The 25950-nt window shown below is 33.9% G+C and overlaps 2 protein-coding genes across 7 annotated transcripts in view; one reads left to right on the top strand and one right to left on the bottom strand.

Annotated features, from left to right (window-relative positions):
• The window catches only part of LOC148655029 (receptor-type tyrosine-protein phosphatase zeta-like), an 89856-nt gene extending 73278 nt beyond the window's left edge, over positions 1–16578 (top strand). For 4 of the 5 annotated variants that reach the window (XM_088645107.1, XM_088645110.1, XM_088645111.1 and 1 more), the window contains 17 exons: positions 3246–3337; positions 4841–4926; positions 6572–6592; positions 6749–6845; positions 6936–7018; positions 7383–7517; positions 8765–8899; positions 9167–9330; positions 9638–9773; positions 11368–11514; positions 12545–12638; positions 12928–13001; positions 13086–13214; positions 13360–13506; positions 14389–14531; positions 15063–15198; positions 15565–16578. In XM_088645107.1, coding sequence (XP_088501233.1) covers positions 3246–3337; positions 4841–4926; positions 6572–6592; positions 6749–6845; positions 6936–7018; positions 7383–7517; positions 8765–8899; positions 9167–9330; positions 9638–9773; positions 11368–11514; positions 12545–12638; positions 12928–13001; positions 13086–13214; positions 13360–13506; positions 14389–14531; positions 15063–15198; positions 15565–15708 — 1963 coding nt within the window. In that variant the 3' untranslated portion in view covers positions 15709–16578. The remainder of the gene's footprint in view (positions 1–3245; positions 3338–4840; positions 4927–6571; positions 6593–6748; positions 6846–6935; positions 7019–7382; positions 7518–8764; positions 8900–9166; positions 9331–9637; positions 9774–11367; positions 11515–12544; positions 12639–12927; positions 13002–13085; positions 13215–13359; positions 13507–14388; positions 14532–15062; positions 15199–15564) is intronic. The other variant, XM_088645108.1, reaches the window with a different exon arrangement.
• A 5029-nt stretch (positions 16579–21607) lies between these two features.
• Positions 21608–25950, bottom strand: part of aass (aminoadipate-semialdehyde synthase) — a 28304-nt gene continuing 23961 nt past the window's right edge. For both annotated transcript variants that reach the window (XM_088645113.1, XM_088645114.1), the window contains exons 18-24: positions 25520–25660; positions 24248–24415; positions 23905–24000; positions 23236–23351; positions 23056–23144; positions 22411–22587; positions 21608–22276 (exon numbers count right to left, since the gene is read on the bottom strand). In XM_088645113.1, the coding sequence (XP_088501239.1) occupies positions 22158–22276; positions 22411–22587; positions 23056–23144; positions 23236–23351; positions 23905–24000; positions 24248–24415; positions 25520–25660 (906 nt within the window). In that variant the 3' untranslated portion in view covers positions 21608–22157. The remainder of the gene's footprint in view (positions 22277–22410; positions 22588–23055; positions 23145–23235; positions 23352–23904; positions 24001–24247; positions 24416–25519; positions 25661–25950) is intronic.

Raw genomic sequence — 25950 nt, forward strand, 5'->3', positions numbered from 1 at the left:
CTCTTGTTGTAGAAACATAGGGAGAATGGAATGAGAGTGACTTTTATGACATATAAGAAAAAACTCTTTCACGTTTATTTTACCTCATAAAACATGCACCAATAGGAATTACATATATCTGTCCAGGAGGTGTAACCTTTTAAAACTTATGGATATTAACGCTTTCACTAAATGTATGAAATAATTACAATTTTTGTGTTTGAATATATCAAAACTTTACTTTTGCAAGTACCCTAGATGACTATAAAAAAATACATGTATGCCATTTCATGAATTAGGAAAGCATTTATCTTTTGTAAGTAAAATAAAAATTTACAGAGTAAGAAAGAATATTTAAGTTTTAAATAAAAGAACTCTCTGAAGCTATTCAATAGGGTAGATGAAATTATTAAAAAAACAGATTTTAACTGCTACAAAAAATAAATCAATATTAGCTATGCTATCCATTTTAATTCTGTTATTAACTAAAGGATTCCTTACTGCTGATGTCTTTGTTTTACAATCATAAACTGTATGTGTCAAAGATTTGTGCTTTTGGATTTGCTGTCAAGGTCCTGTCAGGGCTGAACTGTTGCAGGTTATACTGCAGATGTATTGATCTGCACTCTGTGATGGTCTCATTATATTCTTTGCAATACTCGTGTTCATTGACAAATCAATCATCAGACAAGTATCATGTGTGTCACAACAGCATAATACTATAGGTTTCATTTATTTCAGAATGTATTTTCTCTGATCTAATTGTGAAAAATAATATTCAATAAACACTTTATAAAGCCAATCCCATTTTAAATATTGGACTTGATACTTTAGCTTGAATGTCAATTGCCATCAATATAATCATATTATAATCATTAATATTATCTTGGTAAATGGTCTTATACTGGTCAACCTATAATAATGAAAATTAGCATAAACTGTAAGATACAGAGCAATAACACTCTGGTAGGATGTATTGCATGTTTTCACAGTGAAGAAATTACCAGGGAATGAAAACAAATTAGTGAAGTAAGTATTTCATCCCAAAGGATCCAAACCGCTTTAGATACTATAGAGGAGCGAACCCCACTTCATCCACTGCTGAAATGCATGGCAGCCACTTTACACAGCAAATTAGATAATTGAATTCCTAATTGCAGTTGAATTAAGGGGGTAATTAATGTAGGCCAAACTGTGCAAGCCCAGAGTGGAATTTAGCCAGGGCACAGGGCCTTACACTCCACAGTACCATACAGTGTACCTAGTCACCTTACTGGGATGGTGGTTTGGAAAGCCGGGTCTTAGAGGAAATGTGACATTAACTGATCCACAAACACCACTTATAGCACTTGATTTTCCTAAGAGGTTGTCCCATCCCAGCACTGACGTACAATAGCATAAACACGTTTACCTTCTGAGATCTGACAAGATCAGACAACAAGGTGGTACTGTAACACTGCAACAAACACTATTCAAAGAGGTAATCAAGTACAGCAATAGTTTTGGCAGGGAATCCATTTTATTGATTAGGTGACCATCAAGAAAGTTCTTGCTTCAAAAAACCCAGATGTACTGTAACAGCTATACACACTGTGAGTCATAAAAAGTGATTCATGCCGTACAAGTCATACGTCTTTCACAGGTGAGGAAGCTCATAGACAATTTGATGAGGAAATAAGATGAGGTGTTTAGAATTTGGCTTTGAACTATACTCCATCTACCATTTCTTATTCCTAAAAAATAAAGCTGAACAATGAACTAAACAACATTCTGAGGAAATTAACAAAACATTCAGAGATTTAAATCGACCTACATGTACAGATTCTTAAATTATAAACCCGTAATTTATGAAAAAAGATTGAAGTTTAAATATCTTTCAATCAGAAAATTTTATCTGCTGTATCTGCATTTTGAAGTTAAGGCTGAAAGAGGTCCAAGAAAGGCTAGCAAATCATTATGTCAGAGTCTTGTTCAGTTTTTGTAAGATGGATTTTGCACTAGAGGTTTAGTAATCCTAAGCATGTTCAATCGGTGTTCCTCTCAAACGACAATGTGTTCATTTCGTTCCTTTGCAGATGTACATTTTGTAACCTAGCCTTTTCACGATGAAAAACATTTAATCAGGGACCAAATTTTGAGTTATCTGCCAGTGTAATCCTTCCTAAGATTTCTGTATTTTAGAAAACACAACATAGGTCAATCAATTGGTGTTTCAGTTATCCTTGTAAAAACTTGTTTCAGATTATACAGAAAATCTTTTCATGAATTTGTGCACGCTTATGGCTTTTTGTTTGGTTGTTTTTCTGCTTTCTTGTTTTCAGTGTATGAGTAATAAACCATAATCATAAAAATGTATATATTTGTCTTCCCTAAGATATTTAAAGTGTCAAATGATTACACATACTTTATGTACTTTTAAGACTCAAAGAATTGTTTTTTCATGCACATTTTTTTCTTGAATAAAAACAAGTTTAGTTTTCCTTCTTTATACAGAGGTATAATTCGAAAGTGACCTTCAACTGATCACCTCAGAACTGTTATTCCCGATAGATTTGTATTTTGTAGTAAATAAAAGAAGGCAATGTGTTATATATGTTTGTTTGAATAGAGGATTTGAGAAACATTTTGACACTCATACCTACAGTAATTGGAACTCTTTTACACAGTTTATTGTACTGTATATGTTTTCGTATAATTTAAGTAATCTAAGTTAGTTTTGCCCTAGTATTTGGTAGGCATGTCATTAATAAAAAATGGTATATTTTTATCTAACTGCTGAAAAGGAAATTTATATTTATAAGTAGAGGTTAATCCTACAATTTATACAAATATGCTTTAATAAATGAGACAGCAGACAATGTTTCAGTGCAATAATCATTTTAGAAAATTGATGTTGTTAAACTGATCCTAAATTCTGTAACAGAGTTTGTGGGTAACATGAAGCATGAATAACCCTCACAAGGCCACTTATCAAGGCCAAGAGAACACTGCACCACTACCTTTGTCTTGGGTTTTTTAGTGGTTAGTAATATTTGAACTCATGTTAAACCTTGAACGATTTGGATTTTAAAAAAATTGAGATGATATGGACTTAGTATGAAATCTGGGTCATTCATATTTTGACAGTAGAGGTAAATCAGAAAACCAGAAAACCATATTCTTCAGAACCTATACTAATTTATATCAATGTGTGTCACTACTGTTGCAATCCTGAACTCACTGCTTAATGTTGATTGTCTTTGGTTTTGTCTTCTTACCTTATGAAGGAAATGTTTTCAGACTGCTCATTTCTATCTGGAAGATAACACATCCCCAAGAGTGATTACCTCACCTCCAACACCAGTCCTTCCAGCCTCAGGTAATGGTCATTTGGATAAAAAAGGAAGGCTTTATGTTTTGTGTTATTTATTTTAAGGAGGAAATAAGTCACACTCTAAATCCAGAATGCTATAATTCAAATTTTAAAGTATTCACTTACTTTTTAAGATTAATTCTCACATTTTTGTTCTGTTCTGAAATGTATGTACTGTATATAAAGCTTTACTCCCAGAATCCAGGGAGAATGATGCAAAAAGTGAAGTCAGCACATCCCAAGAATAGGCAATCACTAAAAGTGGCTTCAACAAAGTAAGAAGACAAATTATTACACAGAGAGATTGGAGATCTCAATAAGTGCAGACTTCAGTAAGTTATTGCCTCAAGGAGATATGCAAGCATATACTGACTTTTACACTCTGAGATTTATACCAAGTGTCCCAATACGTCTGGTCACTTGAAATCATTGAGTTTGACACAAAGTATGTTTTTGTTCTAATATGATCAAATGAAATCATGGAATTTGCCAAAAATAAAACATATTTTTCTTGTCATTCATCTTAATCTCATGATTACAACTACAGCACACATTGCTTGACTGTAATTTAGAAATAGCAGTTTTAGCTATACTAATTCTAATAATGTATAATGTTGTTAGAAGCTGTCCTTTTTGCTTGTTTGAAGGATTCTAACAGATATGGTATATTAGCTGAAGAAACTAACTGATACAGTATCAGTGTTCCTACTTAGTTTCCTGTCCTCCTTTTTATGTTGTTCGTTATTTTCGTGTTGCCATTTGCAAATTACAGGTCTGTGGATACAGCGCCTTTCCTTAAAAGGAGCTGAAATACTTTATCTTAACTTAGTGTCTGAATGTCATTCCTTATTTCCTTTTAGGTGTGGCTGAGAACATAACAACAGTCTCTGGCAATTCACAGAATTCTTTTTAAGACGCCTTAACCCCTTTAGAGCCTCAGTGTCAGTTATACTAAAATTGCTTACTACTAATGGCAACAGGCAATACTAATGCCCACTACTAAAATTGCCCACTACTCCTTGTATTACATGGTGCATGCCATTAGTGTTCTCTTTTGAGAAAAAAACTTTTTGGAATATTTATTTAACATGCATACTTATACATTTAAGTGTTCTATTTATTGGTCTTGGGTGAATCAGTGTCATAATTGATGTTGCTCTGTGGGCAGGTGGGCTATTCAAGTGGGTTAGTCAAAGACACGCTCTACTGGTTAATTGGTATTGCTAAATATAAATAAATAAGCTGAACATAGATGGCTGCATTTATTTGTCTGATGTACTGTAACTTGTAAACTTGTAACATTTATAATCGAGTATTATATTACGTATTAAAAGTTTTTGTATTTAATATACTTTTTAGTTGCATATTATATATTTTACAAATAATTTAGAAACAGATTATTAACTGTTATCTACTTTTTTATGGGGTTATTTAAAAAATTAAGGAATAAACGGCTTAGTTATTGGCTAAAAGTTGTTTTAGGCCATAATTTATTTTGACATTTTCTAGATGATCATGAGCCCATTCCAGTGAAGCAGTTTGCAAAACATGTAGCAGAACTTCATGACAATAACAGATTTTCTGAAGAGTTTGAGGTATGTTGTGAAAATATATTTTCAACTTGTTCACAATGTGAAAAGATTTGTATGATAGCACAGAGAATCCTAATGCCAATATAAAAGTAACATTTACATTAAGGCAGTAATATTATGAAATAAAATACAGCCTAACAATAACTAGAGGCATAGGGTTCCTTTACTCACATTGGTTGTACAATTTATTAATTAGATCAAACACATGAAAACATTCATGTATAAACATTAATTATAAAACATATGAAACTGTTTATTTTTTAATTTACTGGAACTGAGATTTCCAGACTTTTTGTCCATAATTTACAATAAGGAATAACCTTTGGTCAGTTAAGCATTTGTGATTAATGATAAGAATGTTATAAAGATTGTGTTAATCATGAATGTTAACGGAAAACCCTGCTACAGCTGTAGAATCTGCATGACATAATTTAGAGAAAATGGGCATTAGACATAAAAGATAGTAGTTCAGGTGGGTAGCTGCGTCAGCATGCGTAGGCTGCAAAGGAACAAGTAATAGGTTTATTCCATGCAGAAAAAAAGAAGAAAGAGAACACAACGTTTCGGCCATGGAGCCTTCTTCAGGTGTGATGAATAAGAAGGCTCCATGGCCGAAACGTTGTGTTCTCTTTCTTCTTTTTTTCAGCATGGAATAAACCTATTACTTGTTCCTTTGCAGACATAAAAGATGTTTCATCTAAGGAAAATATTTTCTTAATGACTAGGATATTATTAGTTCCTCTTGTATTTACTGTGTGCCCTCACTGTAGTCTACATGATGAATTCTTCATGATTTATTTACAGTATATGCACATCTCAGGTCATTTACTTGGATGAAAACAATTTTATTCTATGTGTGCATCTATTAAATTCCTGAACATAGAATAGAGCTCTTGATATTGAGAAAATCAAGAGCAAATAATAGTAAGACAGGTGATCAAAAGAAAATGAACATGTTTTGGGACATTAAATTACATGTTCTGCAAACTTTTACTGAACAGCAAATTCATTAAATAGCCTGTAATGTTTGGTAACGTACAGTAATATGAACTCACACAGTACTGTAAATGTAAAACTTGTGATTATTCTCACTGAATGCACTTCAGATACTTATGAATATTAATCTTGCTTTCAAGAAGAAAAGGAATGATCATTTTCATAATAATCAGCTAACGTTATACCAAGTAGAAAAAGTGTAACTCAGAAGTGTGCATTATTATAAAATCTCTTCTAAAAAAAAGAAAGGGTAACTCCTTTCCACAATGTTTAATGGCTTCAAATACTTTTATTATACAATATTGTCAGTTATCAGAAGTATAATTTTATATTTCTGACAACACAGTTGATTTTGAGCCTGACCATTTGTCTGACCATGATGAAGCACATAAAAGCTTGGAGTGTTTATATAGATAGTTCCAGTCTGTCCATGTTTTCATCTGACAAACATGCTGTCTTTGGCAAAGGTGCACTGCATGACATTTGACATACTGTACTGTGATTGTCTTGCCTTGCTCCTCACCTTGTTACACTCTTGTTATTGCATGAATGACAATGATTATTCTTTCTTAAATACAATAATATATACAGTTATGTTGTGCACTGTCATTGAATTTCATTGCTGTGCTTTTTGCATTCACTCCCTCATTAGATATTGAAAGAGTATTATGAGGTAAGACATTTTTTTTCTTCTTACGTTCTGTAGCTGTAGTTGTAGTTATTATTCATAATATATCTGTGTCCATTTTTGCATGATTCTGTAACTTTTTATGGTGGTGGACTGCTGGGTATTGATGTCTCTGGTAATCCTTTTTAACTTCTTTTACAGGAGGTTCAAACGTGCACTGTTGATCTAGGCATTACATCAGACAGCTCCAACCACCCAGATAACAAGAACAAAAACAGATACATTAACATTGTTGCCTGTAAGTATGCAAATGATCTATGAGTTTTGGGAAAAAATGCAGACCGCTAATTAATCTCATGGGAATTTTTGAATGTTTATTTTATTTCAGATGATCATAGTAGAGTCAAACTGTCACCCAACCCAGATAAAAGTGGAAAGAGTAATGACTACATCAATGCAAACTATGTTGACGTAAGTAGATTGCCTATTTCACTGTGTATTTATGGGTTTCTACAGTATGTACAGTACCATTTTAAAAAATGCAATGTATCTGGTAACGTCAAGCACACAATAAATTATTTTATATTTTATAGAGTAAATTCAATTTTTATTGTAGTTCCTGTGTGGGGAAATTAAAAATTATTTTTTAATTAAATTAAAATAAATTAAAATATAATGGAAGAACATTTGACTTTCAAAGAGTACAGTACAGCTACACTAAATTTATTGTAACACTGAAATCCAATAGAAAGATGTTTGCGTATACTGTATGGTTAATTAAAGTAACCCCAATGCATTTGTATTGACCTGTGTATGATTAATTATATTTTGACAGGGATTTAATAAAGCAAAAGCATATATTGCAGCACAGGGACCTCTTAAATCAACTGCTGAAGATTTCTGGAGAATGATATGGGAACATAATGTCGGAGTGATAGTTATGATCACAAACCTAGTTGAGAAAGGACGGGTGAGTGTTTTTCAATGTCTTGTTCAAAATAGTTAGGTTTTATTATTTATTTTTATGCTTTATTTCTGCACTAGATGTCAGTTGGAGATTAAAGTTTAAATGAAAAAAAGGCTTGGTGCCTCTCAGAAAAAAAATATTTTTTTAAAGTTCGTAATAAAAATGTATAAAATGTTGTTTTCAATTACAAGTTGTAATGTATGTTATAATAGAAACATGATGGGAAAAGAGAAAATGTTTTTTTTTATCTGAAAACCAGACAAAAATTAAATCAAAACAAACGTTCTTCCCCACTTTTAAATTTGTAATTTAATAAAATAACGTTTAACAAAATCCTGGTTGTATGTAAAATACACTCTTACACAGGGGATTTGCTCTAGGTGCACTTACAGTGCTGCTGATCTGCTTTTCTTTTTTTAATAGTGTATAATTATTTGTTAACTGTGATATGATAACTACAACTTCAGGTTGATTTTACGTGTACATTAGGGGGTCTTTACTGAGTAAGATTCTTGTAAAGAGTTCCTCCATCCATAAATGTTTAAAATTCCATGGTCTAAAATATAAAACCAATAAAACATTATTGGGAACAACCTAAAGCTGTTGAGATATTTAGGTACTGTAATCAGAACAATACTAAAACGGAGATCTTGGTTTAAACTGCTGGTGTCTGGTGCCCACTGTTCAGCCTGACATGACATAGGATTATTGTTCTGATTTATTATTGTTCTCTTATAATTGCATTGAAATCACACTACAGATATTATGTGTGTATATAGGATTCTTTACGAATATACAATAATCACCTCCAATCCAGCAGATCTTTGAACAGAAAACAAAGGAGAGGTATTAAATATTCACCCATGAAAACCATTAACCTGCAACAATAAACAAACTGATTAATAACACAACACTGAATTACACAGGCAATTGGTCATTTTCATACATACAACAGTTAACACACATACAGGTCTGAAAAAATGTTACATATTTTTAATTGTCCAGCTTTTTTACACATCACGGCAAATCAATGGACATTTTTAATGTCATAGACACCCAATTTAATTAATCCCTGTGTGACCAACGAGAAAAAATAAATACAATGCACCTGAAAAAGATAGTGATTTTTAAAATTTAATTTAAGAAATAAAGAATCTTGTGTTTCTGTTTGCTAGGTATTTAACTGTTTTGATTTTTCACTTTCTTTGTAGAAATAAGACTGACATTGTTTGTTTTATTGTGTGTTGTAGAGAAAATGTGACCAGTACTGGCCTTTAGAAAATAATGAAGAGTATGGTTGCTTTCTGGTGTCATTGAAGAGCACAAAAGTCCTGGCATATTACACCATGAGATATTTTACTGTGAGAAACATGAAAATCAAAAAGGTTTGTTTACGTGAAGACTATCTTATTTTTAATAATGATATTTTTTAAGCTTATAAAAGCTCAGTGTGAAGGCATGACAGAAAGCATTTGTTCCACACCTTTTTTTTAAACAGATGTGGTTTATATTTTCATGTAAAAGTAGTGATAGCAATCAGATATGATTGTGATTTTACAGTATGTCATTAATAAACTAAAATATAAAAGTGCAGTTGACAGAATTGTTCAGTAAAGCAAAAATAAAAAGGTTCGCTGTGTTGTTTCCCTCAGGGATCTCAGAAAGGGAGATACAATGAGCGCACAGTTGTTCAGTACCACTACACACAGTGGCCTGACATGGGGGTTCCTGACTACACTCTGCCTGTGCTGACATTTGTGCAAAAGTCTTCACAAGCAAGGACAAGTGATATGGGGCCTGTAGTGGTGCACTGCAGGTATCTGATGAGCAATTATTCTACTGTATATCCAATATTTGTTTTTAGCCATAAACCTGGAAAGAGTGGCTGTGGAAAATATTATTTGAATGGATTATAGATATTGAAGTGTTAGAACATAAATAAAAGAAATTGAAGACAAAAATCCAATTATTTCAGGAATAAGTACTCTAATCATCAGCCAACAGTTTTAAACGACTTTGTTGTACTGTATGTGGGTGGCATTCTCCGTTATGATGCTGACGTTGTTGTGGGAGGAATAGGCTAAAGGGCTTCATTAATGGATAGTAATTCTCTTGCTTTGCAGTGCTGGTGTTGGGAGGACTGGCACTTACATTGTGCTGGACAGCATGTTACAACAGATAAAAGCACAAGGCTCAGTGAACATCCTAGGGTTCCTGAAACACATACGAACACAGAGAAACTACTTAGTGCAGACTGAGGTAAGATATGCCGTGAATCACATTTGTGTGATTTTTGAAAAGGAATATATTTTTAAAAAGCTGTTAAAGCTTTCCATCAAACATTTAAAAACCTTATGTTTTCCACTATATTCAGGTTCAGTTTCAGCACTGGTGTTAAAGCATTAAATTTAAAATTTCCCTTGATGGTAAATTATGAATGATTTGTAGGTTATTATCCCTATAGTTTAGAAAATATATTATAATAAAATCATTGCTTATTTGAATTTAAGGCTTACAGAAGTATGGTAGTTAAGGATGGCTGCCACCTGTTTGTGAAACAGGTTTGCAACAATGTTCAGGCCAAAGTTTGAAACATGCTAACAGAGCAGTTTAATCACACAAACCACAGTTGACAGTTTTGCACCTGCAGTTTAAACAAAATCAGAAGTTACAATAGTAGCTGTTATGATAATATGACAAGCACAGTATTTAATAAACCAATGTTATACTTTCTGTCTTAATTCATGAGTTATGCAACATTTATATAATAACATATACACACAGTATTGACACTCATCTCTACCAAACAATTAGAGATAATGGCTTAGTCTACCTCTAGTTACAATTACTGTAACTAGATCACTGCAGAGCACTGGGCATTGATTTCTTTAAGGCATTTCCAGACATCATTGCATTGCATCAGAAAGCCAATGATGCAGTCCTGTCTGGGATGTTGGTTGTGCATCTGTCCTGTAGTCCTGCATCTGATATTGCAGAACATCCCACATGTTCTTCTCACTGGGTTGGAGATTCAGGGACTGTGGGTGGACTAGGGAGTTGGCAGAGGTCCTTCTCATATTCTGAGAGCCATGCCTTCAGACTTCTGTTTCAGGGTACATTGCTGCTGCCATCCTGTAATATACCATTATTATACTGATAGGTGGTGAGCTCTGCTGAGTGCACCTGGGCTACAGTGACACTTCAGTATGCTACAGCAGTAAGCACACCATACATATTGATAAAAAGATCTGCCCTATGCCATCAGAATATATCCCAGACCATAATACTTACAGAAATATTGAGGTCTAGTCCTTCATTAACTCTTGTCCACACATTCTGTATTTCCTGCAGCTCCTGGTGATTTTTTATGGACACAGGTTTCTCCTTCTAGTGTTGAAGTGTGTAGTGACCTTTTCCAGATATGATTGCCTTTGGCTGACCATATTCTTGTACATTGAATTGCACTTCCTCTCTTTTTTAACATCAGGTACTCTTCTTAAAAGTGTTGAAGCTTGCTGAAGTGACACATAGGCAGGGGAACCAAAAGTCATGCCTTTTGTATGGTTATTTACATAAGTCTTCTTAGCCATAGCACAGTTAATTGAGGAAAAGGTCTGCTGCCTTGCTCTGTTACCTTACAGTACCCAGGATTTAAGATACATACTACACACTAGGCCATTCTCACTACTGAAGATCAAATTTCAATTGAGTAAGCACTGCGCACAAAATACTGCAGACATACTTGTTTGTTTATTTTACTTTTGTTCATCAACAGTAAGTTCATACTGTAGATAACACGTTGTGAAGCTTGCCTTCTTATAATATTTACAAAACATGTTCTCTTTCAAACCAGGAACAATATGTCTTCATTCATGATGCTCTGGTAGAGGCCATTCTCAGTAAAGAAACAGAGGTTCCAGTCAGTCACATTCATAGCTATGTGAATGCCATCTTAACCCCAGGTCCATCTGGAAAAACAAGATTGGAGAAGCAGTTCAAGGTAAGACTAGAATCTTTATATTGTGTATATACATCCTCATAGGAATTGGTATTGAAATAAATACTCATGGAGTCACTATATAATGAAAGAGGTATGTTATATTAAAAAGGGGGTTGTATTATTTGTTTAGCAGACTAAAACGCTTTTATCTATGATTACCTACAAAGTGTACATTGGCCCCTATGAAAAATTATATACTTCTCATAGAATATATCTAGAGAGATGTCCTAAAATGCTAAGCTTCTTTAGAAATCCATGTTTTTATTTAAGAAGAAGAGAAGAAGAAAAAGATTGAATCATTTTATAGAAAGATCACATGAACACAGCACGGTGGCAAAGTGTTTAAAATTGCTGCCTTGCTGCGCTGGGTTCCAGGTTTCAATTGCTGGGGTACTGTCAGCATGGAGTTTGTATGATTTCCCTGTGTTTGCGTGGGTTTCCTCCAGATGCTTCAGTTTCCTCCCACAGTCCAAAAACATACTGTTCGATTATTAGGCATTTGTCTTTTGTAAAAACTGGGCCTGGTTTGGGTGTGTTCTGTACATGTTTGTGTCTGTGTGTACCCTGCGATGGACTGGCATCCTGTCCAGGATGGATCCCTGCTTCTGCAAGTTGCTTTCATGTTTAGGCATGGAATTTCTCCTAAACTTTGTGCTGGATAAAGCAATTTAGAAATGCTTGGATGGATCACACGAACAGATATACCATCAAATTGACCAAAAATCAGGTCCATTCCTTAACCATTTTCAGTACAGGGTACATTAATTACAAATATCTTCTTAACTTTTGCAACATAATCAAGAGTGTAAAAGATATTGACTGTTTTGTTTTTTACTTCCCCTCTCCAATGTGAGTGTATTAAAGGCTTCATTTGGTATATAACAAGCAAACAAGTGATTTAAAAAACTAATTAACTGGGCTCATATGAAAGACTTAAGTCGTATATTTGATGGTGTTGTCTTACGAAAATTAATGTGCTCATTTTACTGATATTTTCATCTCATATCTTCTGTTCCCTGTGCCTCTGCAGTTAATAACCCAGTCCAATGCCAAGCAATGTGATTATTCTACAGCACTGAAACAATGTAACAGGGAAAAGAACAGGAGTTCATCTCTGATTCCTGGTAAGCCATACATATTTCATATTAGTTCAGGTGGGAAGCTGCGTCAGCATGCGTAGGCTACAAAGGAACAAGTAATAGGTTTATTCCATGCTGAAAAAAAGAAGAAAGAGAACACAACGTTTCGGCCGTGGAGCCTTCTTCAGGTGTCGTATTTCATATTAGTTTAAGATTAAATGTGTGGGTATGAATTCTAAAGTTGTACTGTCCATTCTAATGAAAGCAAATATAAAATACAAGCACAAACACATGAAACAAAATAACTAAATTATCTTATGTATTTTCCTTTTAGTTGAGAGGTCCAGAGTTTGCCTCTCTTCTGTAACAGGTGATGTAACAGATTACATCAATGCCTCCTATATCATGGTACGTATACTATAAATGAAATCTCATATTCAGAGAAGAGTGTCAAGGGTTGATTTTGAAACACTCTAATTGATCTGGTTTTAGGGCTATCACCAGAGCACCGAGTTCATTGTTACTCAAAACCCACTTCCAAACACTACCAAGGATTTCTGGAAAATGATATGGGATCACAATGCACAGATTATTGTCATGCTTCCAGATAACCAAGGCTTGGTGAGACATTTGGATTTCTATCATTTTTACATACTGTATGTCATTTCTTATACAGTATCATTAAAAAAAAACATAATAAATAATAATATCATAAGGTTGACCAACTTATGTTCTAACTTCCTAATGTCACTTTTGTGCTTATTAGGTAGATGAGAATTGTGTATACTGGCCAAGCAAAGAAAAATCAATCGTATGTGAAACATTCACGGTTACTTTGACTGGTGAGGATCACATATGCCTTTCCAATGAGGAGAAACTTGTTGTGCAGGACTTCATCTTGGAGGCTACACAGGTATGTGATAACATGATCATACTAACAAGATCAACAAAAAAAACATGGATTTCATTTTATCCTTTCGTTATTACAGCATGTTTTTAACTACTTTTTCTAATTTTCCTCCTTCCATATTAACAATGTAGATAAAATATTTCCAGACCAGAGTAGCTGTAAAGCCCAGGAAAGCCACAGTATATTTGATTTAAATGCTCTGAAGCAATTTCTCTCAACCTTTCTAATAGCTGAGTGGTCAAGTAATCTGGATGGATCTGGCTATGGATGAATAGCTGACTACTGCTCACATTATGAACTATTGTTTCCTCCTTGTGTTCCAAGCTGTATTTTTCATTGTATATTCTCATATAAGCAAGATATATATCACACAACTACAGAAATCAATTATCATCCATTTATATATTAACATACCATTGTATCTTATTATTGATAGTCTACTTAATAGTGATAAAATATGGTCTTATGTTGAATGTATGTTCTTGTCCATATTATATTTATTTTCTTATTGTTGTATCATTCACAGACTTTTCATTAAAAGCTGTGTATAATTAAATAAAAAACAGAAAGGAATATCATGGTGTATTATTTTTTCTTTCCATTTCTAAGTTGGTGCTAAATGCTTTCATTTACAGTTGTAGAACAAAATCCAGTTTGCAACAGAAAGTGAGAAAATCTAAATCATTAAACATTCAACACACACCAACAGAGCACACATCTGTTAATTTTAACAAGCTAGTCGTAATGCCATCTGCAATGTGTGTCATATGAAATTTTGATGAAATCAAAATTTCACATTCTAAAATGAAGTTAAGCAAGATCCCATATGTTCTTTATTTTACTTTATTTTGCCAAAATACACTGTATTTCCTTTTCCTTTTTTAGGATGACTATGTCCTGGAAGTGAGACAGTATAGATCTCCAAAATGGCCAAATCCTGATAGTTCTATCAGCAAAACCTTTGAGTTGATAAACATTATCAAAGAGGAAGCAGCTTCTCGAGATGGCCCCATGATTGTGCATGATGAGTAAGATAATATTCCTCTTTTTTCTATAAGTGCATTAAAACAATTCTAAGGTCGTGAGGCCGGTATAAAGGTCAGTACCTTAGTCCTTTTGAAATACATTGTGCATTTTGCATTACAATCAAAATAGAAGAGGATTCTGTAAAATGATTAAACTGACCGGCCGTTGTTTGTAATCTTAGATAATCTTACACATATACTCAAGAAGCAGAAGTTGAAGTCCCATTGACTCCTCACTTGCAAATATCGACTGAAGTGGAATTCTGAATGCTACATCCCAGTCAGATGCTTTTTAACATCCCTGAAACATTCAACAAAAGTGATGTACCTTTAAAAAAAAATCCATTCCTTGCAAAAAGGATCTTTAGAAAAGCTAGAACAAAAGTTAATAGTGGGTGGGAAAAGGCGATTGCTTTAACTCTGAGCTGTTGACCTTGTGTGTTGTTTTTCTCCAAATTCCTGTTTTCTTTCTCAATAAGTTGATTACCTTGGAGACAAAGTTGTAGTCTTGACACAGTGCCTGTGATTTAACAGGCACGGGGGAGTAACGGCTGGAACATTCTGTGCTCTGACCGCTCTCGTCCATCAGCTGGAGAGTGAAAACTCCATCGATGTCTATCAGGTGGCAAAGATGATCAACCTAATGAGGCCAGGGGTCTTCACAGACATTGTAAGTAACCACAAAATGCATACAAAAAAATAAACAGTATTTTAGTTTGGGTTAAACTACATTTAAACTGTTAATTAAGGAATGCTTAGCAATTGGGAATCAGTTAATTAAAAAGCTTTTCTGGGTGATTAAAGGAGATGAATTTTAGCTCTTACAAAAGACGGGTTGTGGTAAAATAAGACATAGTAAATCTGATGATAACAAGAAACTCATGAAGGGATCAGTGTATAGAATTGTGTACCATATGGAATTTGTAACATTACTAATTGCAAACATTTTGAGCTTTTTTTAAAAAAAGGTAATCTGTATGTACAGCGTGAAATATAGATTATTTCATGTCTTTAAAGTACAGGTCTTCTCTTGCAGGATCACTACCAATTCCTCTACAAATCTATTCTTAGTCTTGTGAGCACAAGGGAAGACGAGAGAACAATACTTTCTGCAGATAACAATGGCACAGTTCTGGTAGATTCCAACAATGCTGCAGAGAGCCTGGAATCCTTGGTGTAGATTCTTGTTACAATGCCACATCTGTTGAAACCAGTACTTTGTGTAATGACTTTCTTAAGAATTTTGCCTTTTTTGTTAAACCCTTTACTTTCCATCTTTAATTGACATGACTCTGTTGCTGGACATAATACAATCAAGTAATGTGTGCCTTTATGTAATTCTTCTTGTAATTTTAATTGATTTTATACTGCTCAAACTAATTCCATTGTTTTTTTGTGTTGAAAAAAATGCTTGTAGTCTTGCTCTGCCTAAATGCCCTTCTTTTAATTCTAGCATATTCTATAACCTCATATTTATTGGCAGCAACTTTGCTTCAAAGGGATAAAAGAAAATGTCTTTTTTAATGACATATTAGTATATATTTTTTGTAGAAACCACAAATTTTCAGCAGAATTTTGTTTTCCATATACAGGTAGATGTAAATAAAATTACGTTCTTAGCAAAATTACGTCGATTATGAATTAAGTAGGAAAATTGAATAATAATCTAATATGTAATGTAAATAGCATTATAGTGACCAAACCTACGGACCAAATTTCTATTTATACTTCTAGAATTTTTTATATTTTACTACAGAGTTGGTTTTCTAGTCATTTTAAAATGTATGACTGCTTTTGTTCTAATAGTTTAGTGAAATGATTGGTAAAGGTAATGGTTTAATATTTCTGATATTCCAGTGTTCTGTATTTTTGCTATATTAACTTTAAATTTAAGCATGGAATATTAACAATTTTAATTGTACTAGAGAGATATTAGTTCTAGAATTAGCATAGGGACAAACAAGGCATCTGTTCAAGTTCTGATGAATTTTTTTCAATCTATTGTTTGACATCATGGTAAACCGACAATAAATAAGGACATTTAAAGTCATTGTGGTATGAACTCATGGTGCAATTATTTATGCAGATAAGATTCAACATGTAGCAACTCAGTGTCAAAATGCAGTGTCTTACAAATACTGTCTTATGCAATCAGTGGCCTTCATAACATCTGCCTTGTGGTACTAAAATTAGAGTGAATTGAAAGAAAGCTGTGCCACATTCACTGACGTCCATCAGAGCTGTCTGTGCAAAATTCTAATTCATTGTTAAAGGGGTCTTAGTTTTATTACTGCTGAGTCCACCAGGCACACTGCTTCTAAATGCCATTAGTAGTTAATGTACTGTAAGTCAAATGCTAAATACAACAAAATAATTATGACAAATACACAGGGAAAGATTACTTAATATGTAAGTCTTTGGGGATAACTCACCTATTTGTTTGATCTGACGTTAAGGTCAAAGCTGTCGAAACCCTCAAAAAGGATTAAAGGAAACCCAAAACTGCAATTCAGTTTACTTCAGTGACAGAGCTGATGGAGTGCAAGCTTTGTTTGATTAAGTTGGATCAAATATACAAAGTTTCGCAGGAACTGGTCGGAGAATAGTGCCATAGCATGGGGGTGAAGCATGTACTGTAAGTATGATGGAGACTCAAGTTCTGTTTGATCGAGTCTGGATATTACAGAGAATAAAGTGGATGAAATGGACAATGGAATGCAATTCAAGTGAACTGGATTACTTTCTCCTGTTTTAGCAAGTTTTTCATGGAAAAACTAGCAACACAATGTGTGAGAGTTGTCAGACGTTGACAAGACCAAACCGCAGAGTGCTAGAAAAGATGCACACAGAGTTGTGGACAGCAGGTGAGTATATGTGAGAAGCAGAAATGGGAGAATACTATTTAATCTCCTCCTGAAGTCTTATTTTACAACACCAAATGGCATGAAGCATTGTTCTCTCAATAAAAATAAGTATATTTTTTTCTTGATTATCACCAGGCTTGACATTCAACATGTTAAATCACTGTATCGTCTGTGCTCAATCAAATCTGTCATTGTTGAGGTAATTTAGTGCTAATGTAACAAAGTCATACAAGTATATTATAGTCAGTTATTCAAAGTGAGTCAAAAGCATGAATAACCTAAATCCATATACTGTATTTTTTCTAAAACATACATGCATACAGTATACTATTGTTTATTTTGATGCTGAGTATATATATAATTAAGTTATACTTTTAGTAGAAAGCACAACAGATAAGTTTGTTTTTTAATGCAAAAAATTGTTCCATTAGTCTTTGATACTTACTTATTTGTATATTCATTTGCTAAAATTAAAATTTTGTATAATTCCTCAACGAGAAAAAAACAGTTCTGGTGAACTATGTGCTTAAAACACTGATTTTGGAAAAACAGCAGCATCTTAGTTAAAATTATCATTATCTGGTACAAAATAAGCAAAGTTGATGATTTACAGAAGTATTTTCAGATTAATAAAGTAATTTACCAACATCGGAAAATAATGTGAAATGTAACTGATAGCATTTTAGATTGTCATCACCACAGCACTGCAGTGAAGGTTTCTCACAAACCTGCAGCTGTTGTAGCCAAATTGGCATAAATACATAATTTACAAAAAATAAGGGAACAGTAACTGCACCACCCACTTGATGCATTTTCTAAGATATGCAATTAAAAAGGGTATGCTTTTTTAGATTAACTGTTTTCTGCGATAATGCAAAATGCCTACTGTAACAATTGTAACACAGTTGTGTCTCATTCATCAAAAATTCTTCCATATTGTATATAACGTATAACAAATGTTTATATTCAGTATGATCTTGAACTACGAGAATTCAGTTGCAGGAAACTGAAAGATTTGAGAAATGTAACAGATATTTTTACTTTATGTGTACTGAAAAGGTCACAAAAATTCAGTATACTAAATATGAAAATTGTATAATTTCTTTGAAAGAAAATGTTAAGTGGTTCAAATTCTTTGTCCAAAATATCCACTTTAGTACAAGACTAGAGTAATTATTTGAAGATTACCTTTTTTAATGGCTAAATATGGCTTTATTTAGGAAACTACAATAAATTAAGAATATATAGTACTCAAAATTATCTTAATCAAACAAAGATGGTAGATTACACAATTTCAAAACAGAAATGTCTAAATTAAGATAAAATAATCCTCAGAGAAAAAGGGTCACTCTAATTAATTCCCACTTTTTAATCCAGTCTCAGACTCCTAAGACGGTGCTCATTTTTTTCTGAGCAAAAATAGGTCAAGTATCCAGACAATGTCTTGAACATCATAGGTAGTTCAACACATTTATCTTAAACATAATTACATGGAAAAGTATTTTTTTCTTCTTTAAAGCCATGAGATTTAAACTCTTAATTTAGCAAGCATCACTCATCTGTACACTATTCTGATAAATTTACAAATGTTCTGCTTTCTATTGAATAATTCCCCACTTACGTTATTCTGGATTTAACTCCAAACACTCTAAACAATGTTTAGTACTAGACCTCAATATTACTTTCAGCAAACAACATACATGTAGATGCAATCACAGGAACTGAAACTATAAACTATTGTACATTTAATTGTAATGGTGTTCAATTACCTTAGAAGAGCACACATTTGACAAATAATTACAAACAACATGTATTAACACTGTAATATTACACATGCAAAGGATGAGAAAACCCAGTCACATACAAATTTAATATTCTATAGTATAATGGTGATGTTATTCTAGAAAATTCAGTTTCAAAACAATTGTATGCAGTACAGTATTTATATAATACAAATCTAAATTTGAAAATGTATTTTAAATATTCAAATTTCCCATCTGTGCAATATGCTCTATAAATTTCTGCAGGCTAGAACCATCTCTACATAGACTGGAAAACGCTCTGCCATCTAAAAATTACTGAGACCTTCATTCAAGCTTTAATGTAATATCTGCAATAACTTTGAAAGAAATTCAGACAAAAATCCACCTTGAAGCCGAATGTTCTATTACTTCACTGACGTCTTTGGAATTGTTAAGTACCACCCCTTAAGAAAATGGTAGCACAATCAAATATTTATGAATATATCTGAAATAGCTAAAAACAGGTATAAAGAAATAATCTAGCAATAATATCCGTTTCCCTCTAAAATTATGAAAATTCAGTTTTATGTACAACACACAAGGAAACCAGACAGGATCATAAGAATATTTTTTTTCCATTGTCAAGCTAGAAAACAAAATTGGACATGTTTAAGGGAAAATTGATTTTTCCCCCCCATTTCCTACAGTGGTTTTTACAAATAATTTATATCGGAAGACAACATTTTTATTACATTCTAAAAAGATACATACACATTCAAATTTACATGATCACTGTCTACTTTAAGTCACTGTTGCTCTTCTACTACGGAGTGAGGAAAAACAGTTTCTGCCAAATCATCTTAGGAAAATGGTTCTGTTACAACAATCTGGATACTTAGGTTGTTTTAATTTAATAAAAATACAGCTATAGTTTAATATTTAATAGTACACCTTCTATAAATTGATCACACAAAAAAATACATATTTTAAATGGACCGATTGCTTCTATACAGAACACCAGATATTTTACAGGTTTTAGTCTTGCAGACAGTTTAATACATTTTAATACTGGAAAATACAAATCTGGTTAACAAAATTAATCTTTGTTATTTAGTCAAAACAAACAACACAAAGCTGTCCTTCAGATAGAACTTCATTGCCAGCTATCTTCTACTTAATTGTAGAAGTACCACAAAATGTCATTACTCATTATCTGTTACAAATTACTTTAAAACACAGGGAACATAGTTTCACCTGCATTATCTATTTTATGACTCAAAAGGATGGTAATCTATTGTAATTGTAAGACATTTTTTGTTGTTGGGCTTCCAAGTGGCCAATTAACTCCAAAAAAACAAAATACTAATAGGATGAATATATACTGTGTGAATATAGCATTCCTGCATAAACTAAAAAGGCCAACTAACCAGCATTTCCTATTCTTCAAGTTCTGCTCATAATATTAATTCCTGTGGTTTCAAAATAATAAGAGTTAATATATGGAGTAATGAAGTTTGTGTATGTACCCTAATGAAGATATGACCAACACTTTGCTCATAAAATGTCATAACATGTCTCATTATCTTGGCAACGACATAACTGATTGACTCGATACTTGATAGGTTTAATCACTTGCAGACATGTTCAGACCTTCACTTCACAGGTTGCAGTCATTATAAAGCCACACCAGGTCATCAGCTGAATATGACATTTAACACTACCTGCTTTTCTTCAAAAATTGTTGGCTAATTAACTCCTAACTTTTGTATCATTCCAGTGTCCATAAACTGATGGCCATATGGATTTCCTACATAAATTCTAAATGTCTGGCTAACCAACAGTTTACATTATTCAACCTATCATTGAATTGAGAACCACAGCAGTAACTGACTTGAAACTTAACAGGTTTAATCAAAACTGGACCTCCCTCAAACTGCATTTCACAGGCTGCAGCAATACTCTTTTTGTGACAAATCAATTTGACCAATCTGCTTCAAACCTGATAAACATCATTCTCTTAATACCATTCGAGTACAGTCCGAAAGTATTTCTGTATAACCCAGGAGGATCTAGTGAGTGGCATTTTCTTCTCTTACTGCTAATCACCTTGCGCCACAAAATTCTCCTTTACAAAAATTTGTCCAATTAACTACGAACTTGGATCCTTTGGTGGCAATATGATTAACGTGGATGTCCATTTTGCTGGTCAGACTTGGTAGGTTTCATTGTACTGCCACCTGCTTCAGATTTGCACTTCATATGTTGCAGTAATCACCTTCTTAGAGTAAAACTGCTCATACCACTAACCACTCTTCTTCAAAAACCATTTTGTGAATGGCAAGTTTCATTCTAGACTGCCCTTACTTTTCTTACAGTTCATTCACACTGCGAAAACAAGTGAGCAGGAAGTCCATGAAAAGCTTTTGGTTTCCTAATTTTTCTTGACTATTCAGAGAAAAAAGAAAATAAAAGCTTCATTTTCATTTTTTATTGGCCAAGTTTCATAATATATGATTAAAATCCAAAAAAAACTGTTAACATCACTTATTAAATGAATGAAAACATTACAGTCAATGTTACTGGCCTATAGTGCAATGTCCACTTTAGGGGTACAGTAGGTGCAAGACTACAGAAAAACTAAGAAAGCTGAATCACATTAATGCTACAGTTAATGCTTACTGTATATGTGTGCTTCGGGGTTTAAAATTACAGTAGGTTAAGATCCCTTTTTTGGTCATTGGTACAGTACATACATATTTTAATAAAAAAAGCAAACTGTAAATTCACCAAATCACTACACCTGCTGTACAGTATCCTATTACTTGAAATAACTGAGGCTAAAGGATTTCTGCATTCATCATACAAAGTGTGTAACACTGATTGTCGTAAATGCACTTTACTTCTAAAAGGACTTGCATCACTCAAAAATACATATTCCTTTTGGGAAAAAAATAAAATTAAAATGTTTTTCACTCAGTATAGCAAACATGCATTACCTATATACTGTACAGGACAGTATTTGCCTAATTTGAAAATGAGCTTGTTGTCGTAAATTTTATTCCTTCAGCTTGAAGGTGATTTAATAGAGGTCCATAGATGTTTTTGGTTAAGGGAAGAACTAGTCCTTTTGTCTGAATTTCTCCTGAAAAACAAGGAAAAGTATTAGAGATGAATTTCTGTAGCTCATTGTACAGTACTTCCTACAGTATATATTCTAATCAAATTATTACTTTTTTCACTTTGCTAAAAAAACAGATGCAGTCTATAAATTCTCACCATCCAGCACCATCTTTGCAGCAATCGCTGCAGGATAGCCCACAGTTTTAGCCATCGCAGAGTATCCCTTAGAATTTCCATATACGACCAGACTGATATGCTTGGTTTCTAATTCTCCAGTGGAGTGTCTTATGCCCACATCATTTCGTAAAATGATCATATCACTTTCATCCTTCTCTAAAAAAAAGAAAAAAGATCACTCATTAGAAAAAAATGTTTTTACAAAATGGAAACTCTTTACTTCATTACTTATTAATGTTATGTTACATTACACTTGGCAGCAAAGTGGTGGGGCGTTTACATGTTCACCTTCTGTGGGGAGTTTATATGTTCTCCTTGAGGCCATGTTTGTGTTCTTCATGTGCTACGTTTCCTCCAACAATCCAAATACTTCTAAATTGTCCCCCATATGAATGTGTGAATGAGTGCTCGTGTGTGTGTACCTTGTGATGGACAGGTGTCCTGTTCACAATATATGCTGCCTTGCATTCACTGTCTGATGAGTTAGGCTGTGGCTCACTGTGAACATGTATTGGACTAATTAGATACAGAAAATGGATGATGAATGCATACATTATACTTAGAAATTCTATTGCCGGACTTCAGTATTAAAAAAAGTAAATCAGGTTATTCTTTTGCACATACCAAATGAGAGCTTTGCTTCCAGGTGTTTTGCCAGTGCATCTAGCACAGTATCTGCCTTTGGAACAGGATGCTCACTTAACATGTCAAACCTAGCAAGAATACAATTATCAGGTTTTACATAAAATACTTGATATTTCAGTTATTAAATGATGAGGGAGATTTACATTAAAAATTCCTGACCAGTTCAGTGTCTGCATCCTGTAATCATCTTTCCCAATTTTGTTGTAGACGGCCTCTTTAAATTCATCCATGCTGACTGATGGTGAAATTCCAACAAGATGGCATAGAAGTTCTTTCTGCGGGACACCATTAAGAAAGCAATTTAGGCAGCACCAAGGATACTCATAACTTAGTATTCTAGCTAATCTCTGGGCAAACCTTTGATTATTAAAATATTTACAGTTTACCACAATTGGTAATAGACTAAAGAGAGAACTGTGTGAGAAAGAAGAACTCTTCAGATACGTTTTGAATTTTACATACTTTTACAAAATATTCAAAAGTAATACACAGTGCTTTGTTTACACAATTCAATCATTCAGAAACAATTCAATTTCTAATTAAATTATATCTTTTCCATTTTAGTATATTTTACCTAGACAAAGTCAGCTGAAGAAATCTCAATTTCAATAGTGATTTTTCAATAATGATAATCAACTATAGGAAGAGTTTATATGATTATAAAGATGTGTCATTCTGATGAAACAGTCAAAGGGCAGAACCTGTAACAGGATCATCCATTTTGTGGCAATTCACCTGTGGGTTGTCAATCACACTAAGTGTACAGACAGATTGGTATGAAGAGATGAGTTACTTTCAAAGTACTTTCACTGTTTTCTCAAGACCTACCCATGTAACTGGAGCACTCCCAGTGTTCAGCATTGGACAGGGCTCTGTGTTTATCAGACCCAACTTGAGAAGCCCACTCATAGCATTGGAGAACCCCTGTTGAAACAGAAAGGATGAGCACTGCATAGATGTATAAGCTTCAAGATGACAGCACAATATTTATCAAGGTCTGAATACTGAATACAGCTATTGAAAATACTTTCTGAGGACACGATTTTCAAAATTATGGAACTTTTTATGGATTTATGGAAGTCTCTTTTAGGTCTTTAAAATATAATACTTAATACTACTTAATATACCCTTTAGTATTGCCAAGCAACAACAACAAAAGACTGCAACGTACCTTGAATCTCAACGTCCCCCTTATCACTGTTTGAGCTGACTGGATGCCATAAGGTTCAACATACTTAGTGCTGTCCCTGTTGGGGAACCCCTCTAGATTAAAGCCTGGGAAGAAATCCAATGGAGTAACAGAGTCCAACAGAGCTCCTCCTGGAGGAACGTTGATCACCTGAACACATGGGACAAAGACACAGAGAAATGGCATGTGTCAGATTTCGGTGTGTAAGTATGCAGTATTATGCACATTCAGTGACTGCACTTTTTGCTGAGCACTTTTTGCAGAGCACATCCATGCCTGTGATGAAAGAAGTGTATCATGATCTTTAACTCAAACAACATTTATATAAATGCCTGATGGGAAGATTATTTTTGCTGGAGAAGTCTTGATGCTTATGAGACCCCACTCAATATCCAGGAACATGAGCTCTAGTTAAGATCAATTACAAGTGACAACAGAAATCTAATGTATACTAAGCTTGATGCTTACAAAGAAGAACCACTACTCTTTCCTCTGCTTAGCAGCAAAAACACATCACAATGAAGAAATATAGAGTAGAGTCTCGATATGCACAAGGGAACCTTGCAGTCAACTGTCGCAAATTGCCCAAGTTGCATATAACCAAGTCCATCTCTATACAGTTGTGTCATGTACCAAGGTATATACAGCAGTATTTATGGTTAAAAGACATAAGTAACCCTCCTTTATATGCTAATTAAAGTACTAATGCATTGGCTTGAGGTTAATTTAAATAGCATTACAAATCTATAGTGACCAGATGAAAAACTACATGAATCCTCATCTCCGTCCAGCTTGCACTTTCTTTCTCTGACTCCATGCTTATCGGCAATACACTGTAATAAAACAGGCAATAAAACCTGTAAAGTCATCGCCAGCCTGTCATTGCCCACAAAGCAGACAAGGAACCTGAAGGTTTCTGTACAATATGTAAACAAGACCAGGTTAAGATGCAGATGCTGGGTTGTGGGTACATGGCCAGGTATCCAGAAGAGGCTCAGTCACTACTCGATTAGTCTCAGGTACCTAGACTGCTGTGCTACTAATTTGGAAGTTGCGATTAATAATCTTCAGCTCAGTTTGCTCTTCTTCTATGCAAGAGCCCTTCTGCCAGATAGAATTGTGAATAAGCAAATCTGTGAATGTTAATTTTGCAGATGTCGAGAACCTACTGTATAAAATAAAGAAATTAACACGTATTTCTTTTAATTTAAGGACGTTTAAGTTACAAATGGCACACATTAAGAAGTTGCCTACCTTTCCATCTTTCAAAAAGGTAGCAGGACTGATGGTGTTCAGCAGGACCCCATAAGGACTCCAGCTGAACTTGTAGCGCAATGGGTTGTCGGAGCACTCTGGGGCAGGAAGTCCTCCACAGAAAGATACGTAGGATTCCACCTGAAGTCACAGTGTGAAAGAAAATAAGCTTTTTCCCTCATTAAAGACTGCACATCAATAGCTTTTCCACACTGCCCTAAATTTAAAAGTACACACTTCTGCAAGAGAAGAATTACTGTAATATTATTGACAGCCCGACTGTCTTTTTACTCGCTCAGTGCCAAGTGCGTGCTGAATTTCACCCACATTATCCCTACATGATACAAAGACAGCATTCACATCCCACCTCGTTCAGTAGGCACTGTGAAAATGTGTGATCATAACACATCTTGAGAGGCATCTCTCTCATT

Source organism: Lepisosteus platostomus, chromosome 9 (genome assembly GCF_059453375.1).
Source record: "Lepisosteus platostomus isolate fLepPlt1 chromosome 9, fLepPlt1.hap1, whole genome shotgun sequence".
NCBI classification, from domain to species: Eukaryota; Metazoa; Chordata; class Actinopteri; order Semionotiformes; family Lepisosteidae; genus Lepisosteus; species Lepisosteus platostomus.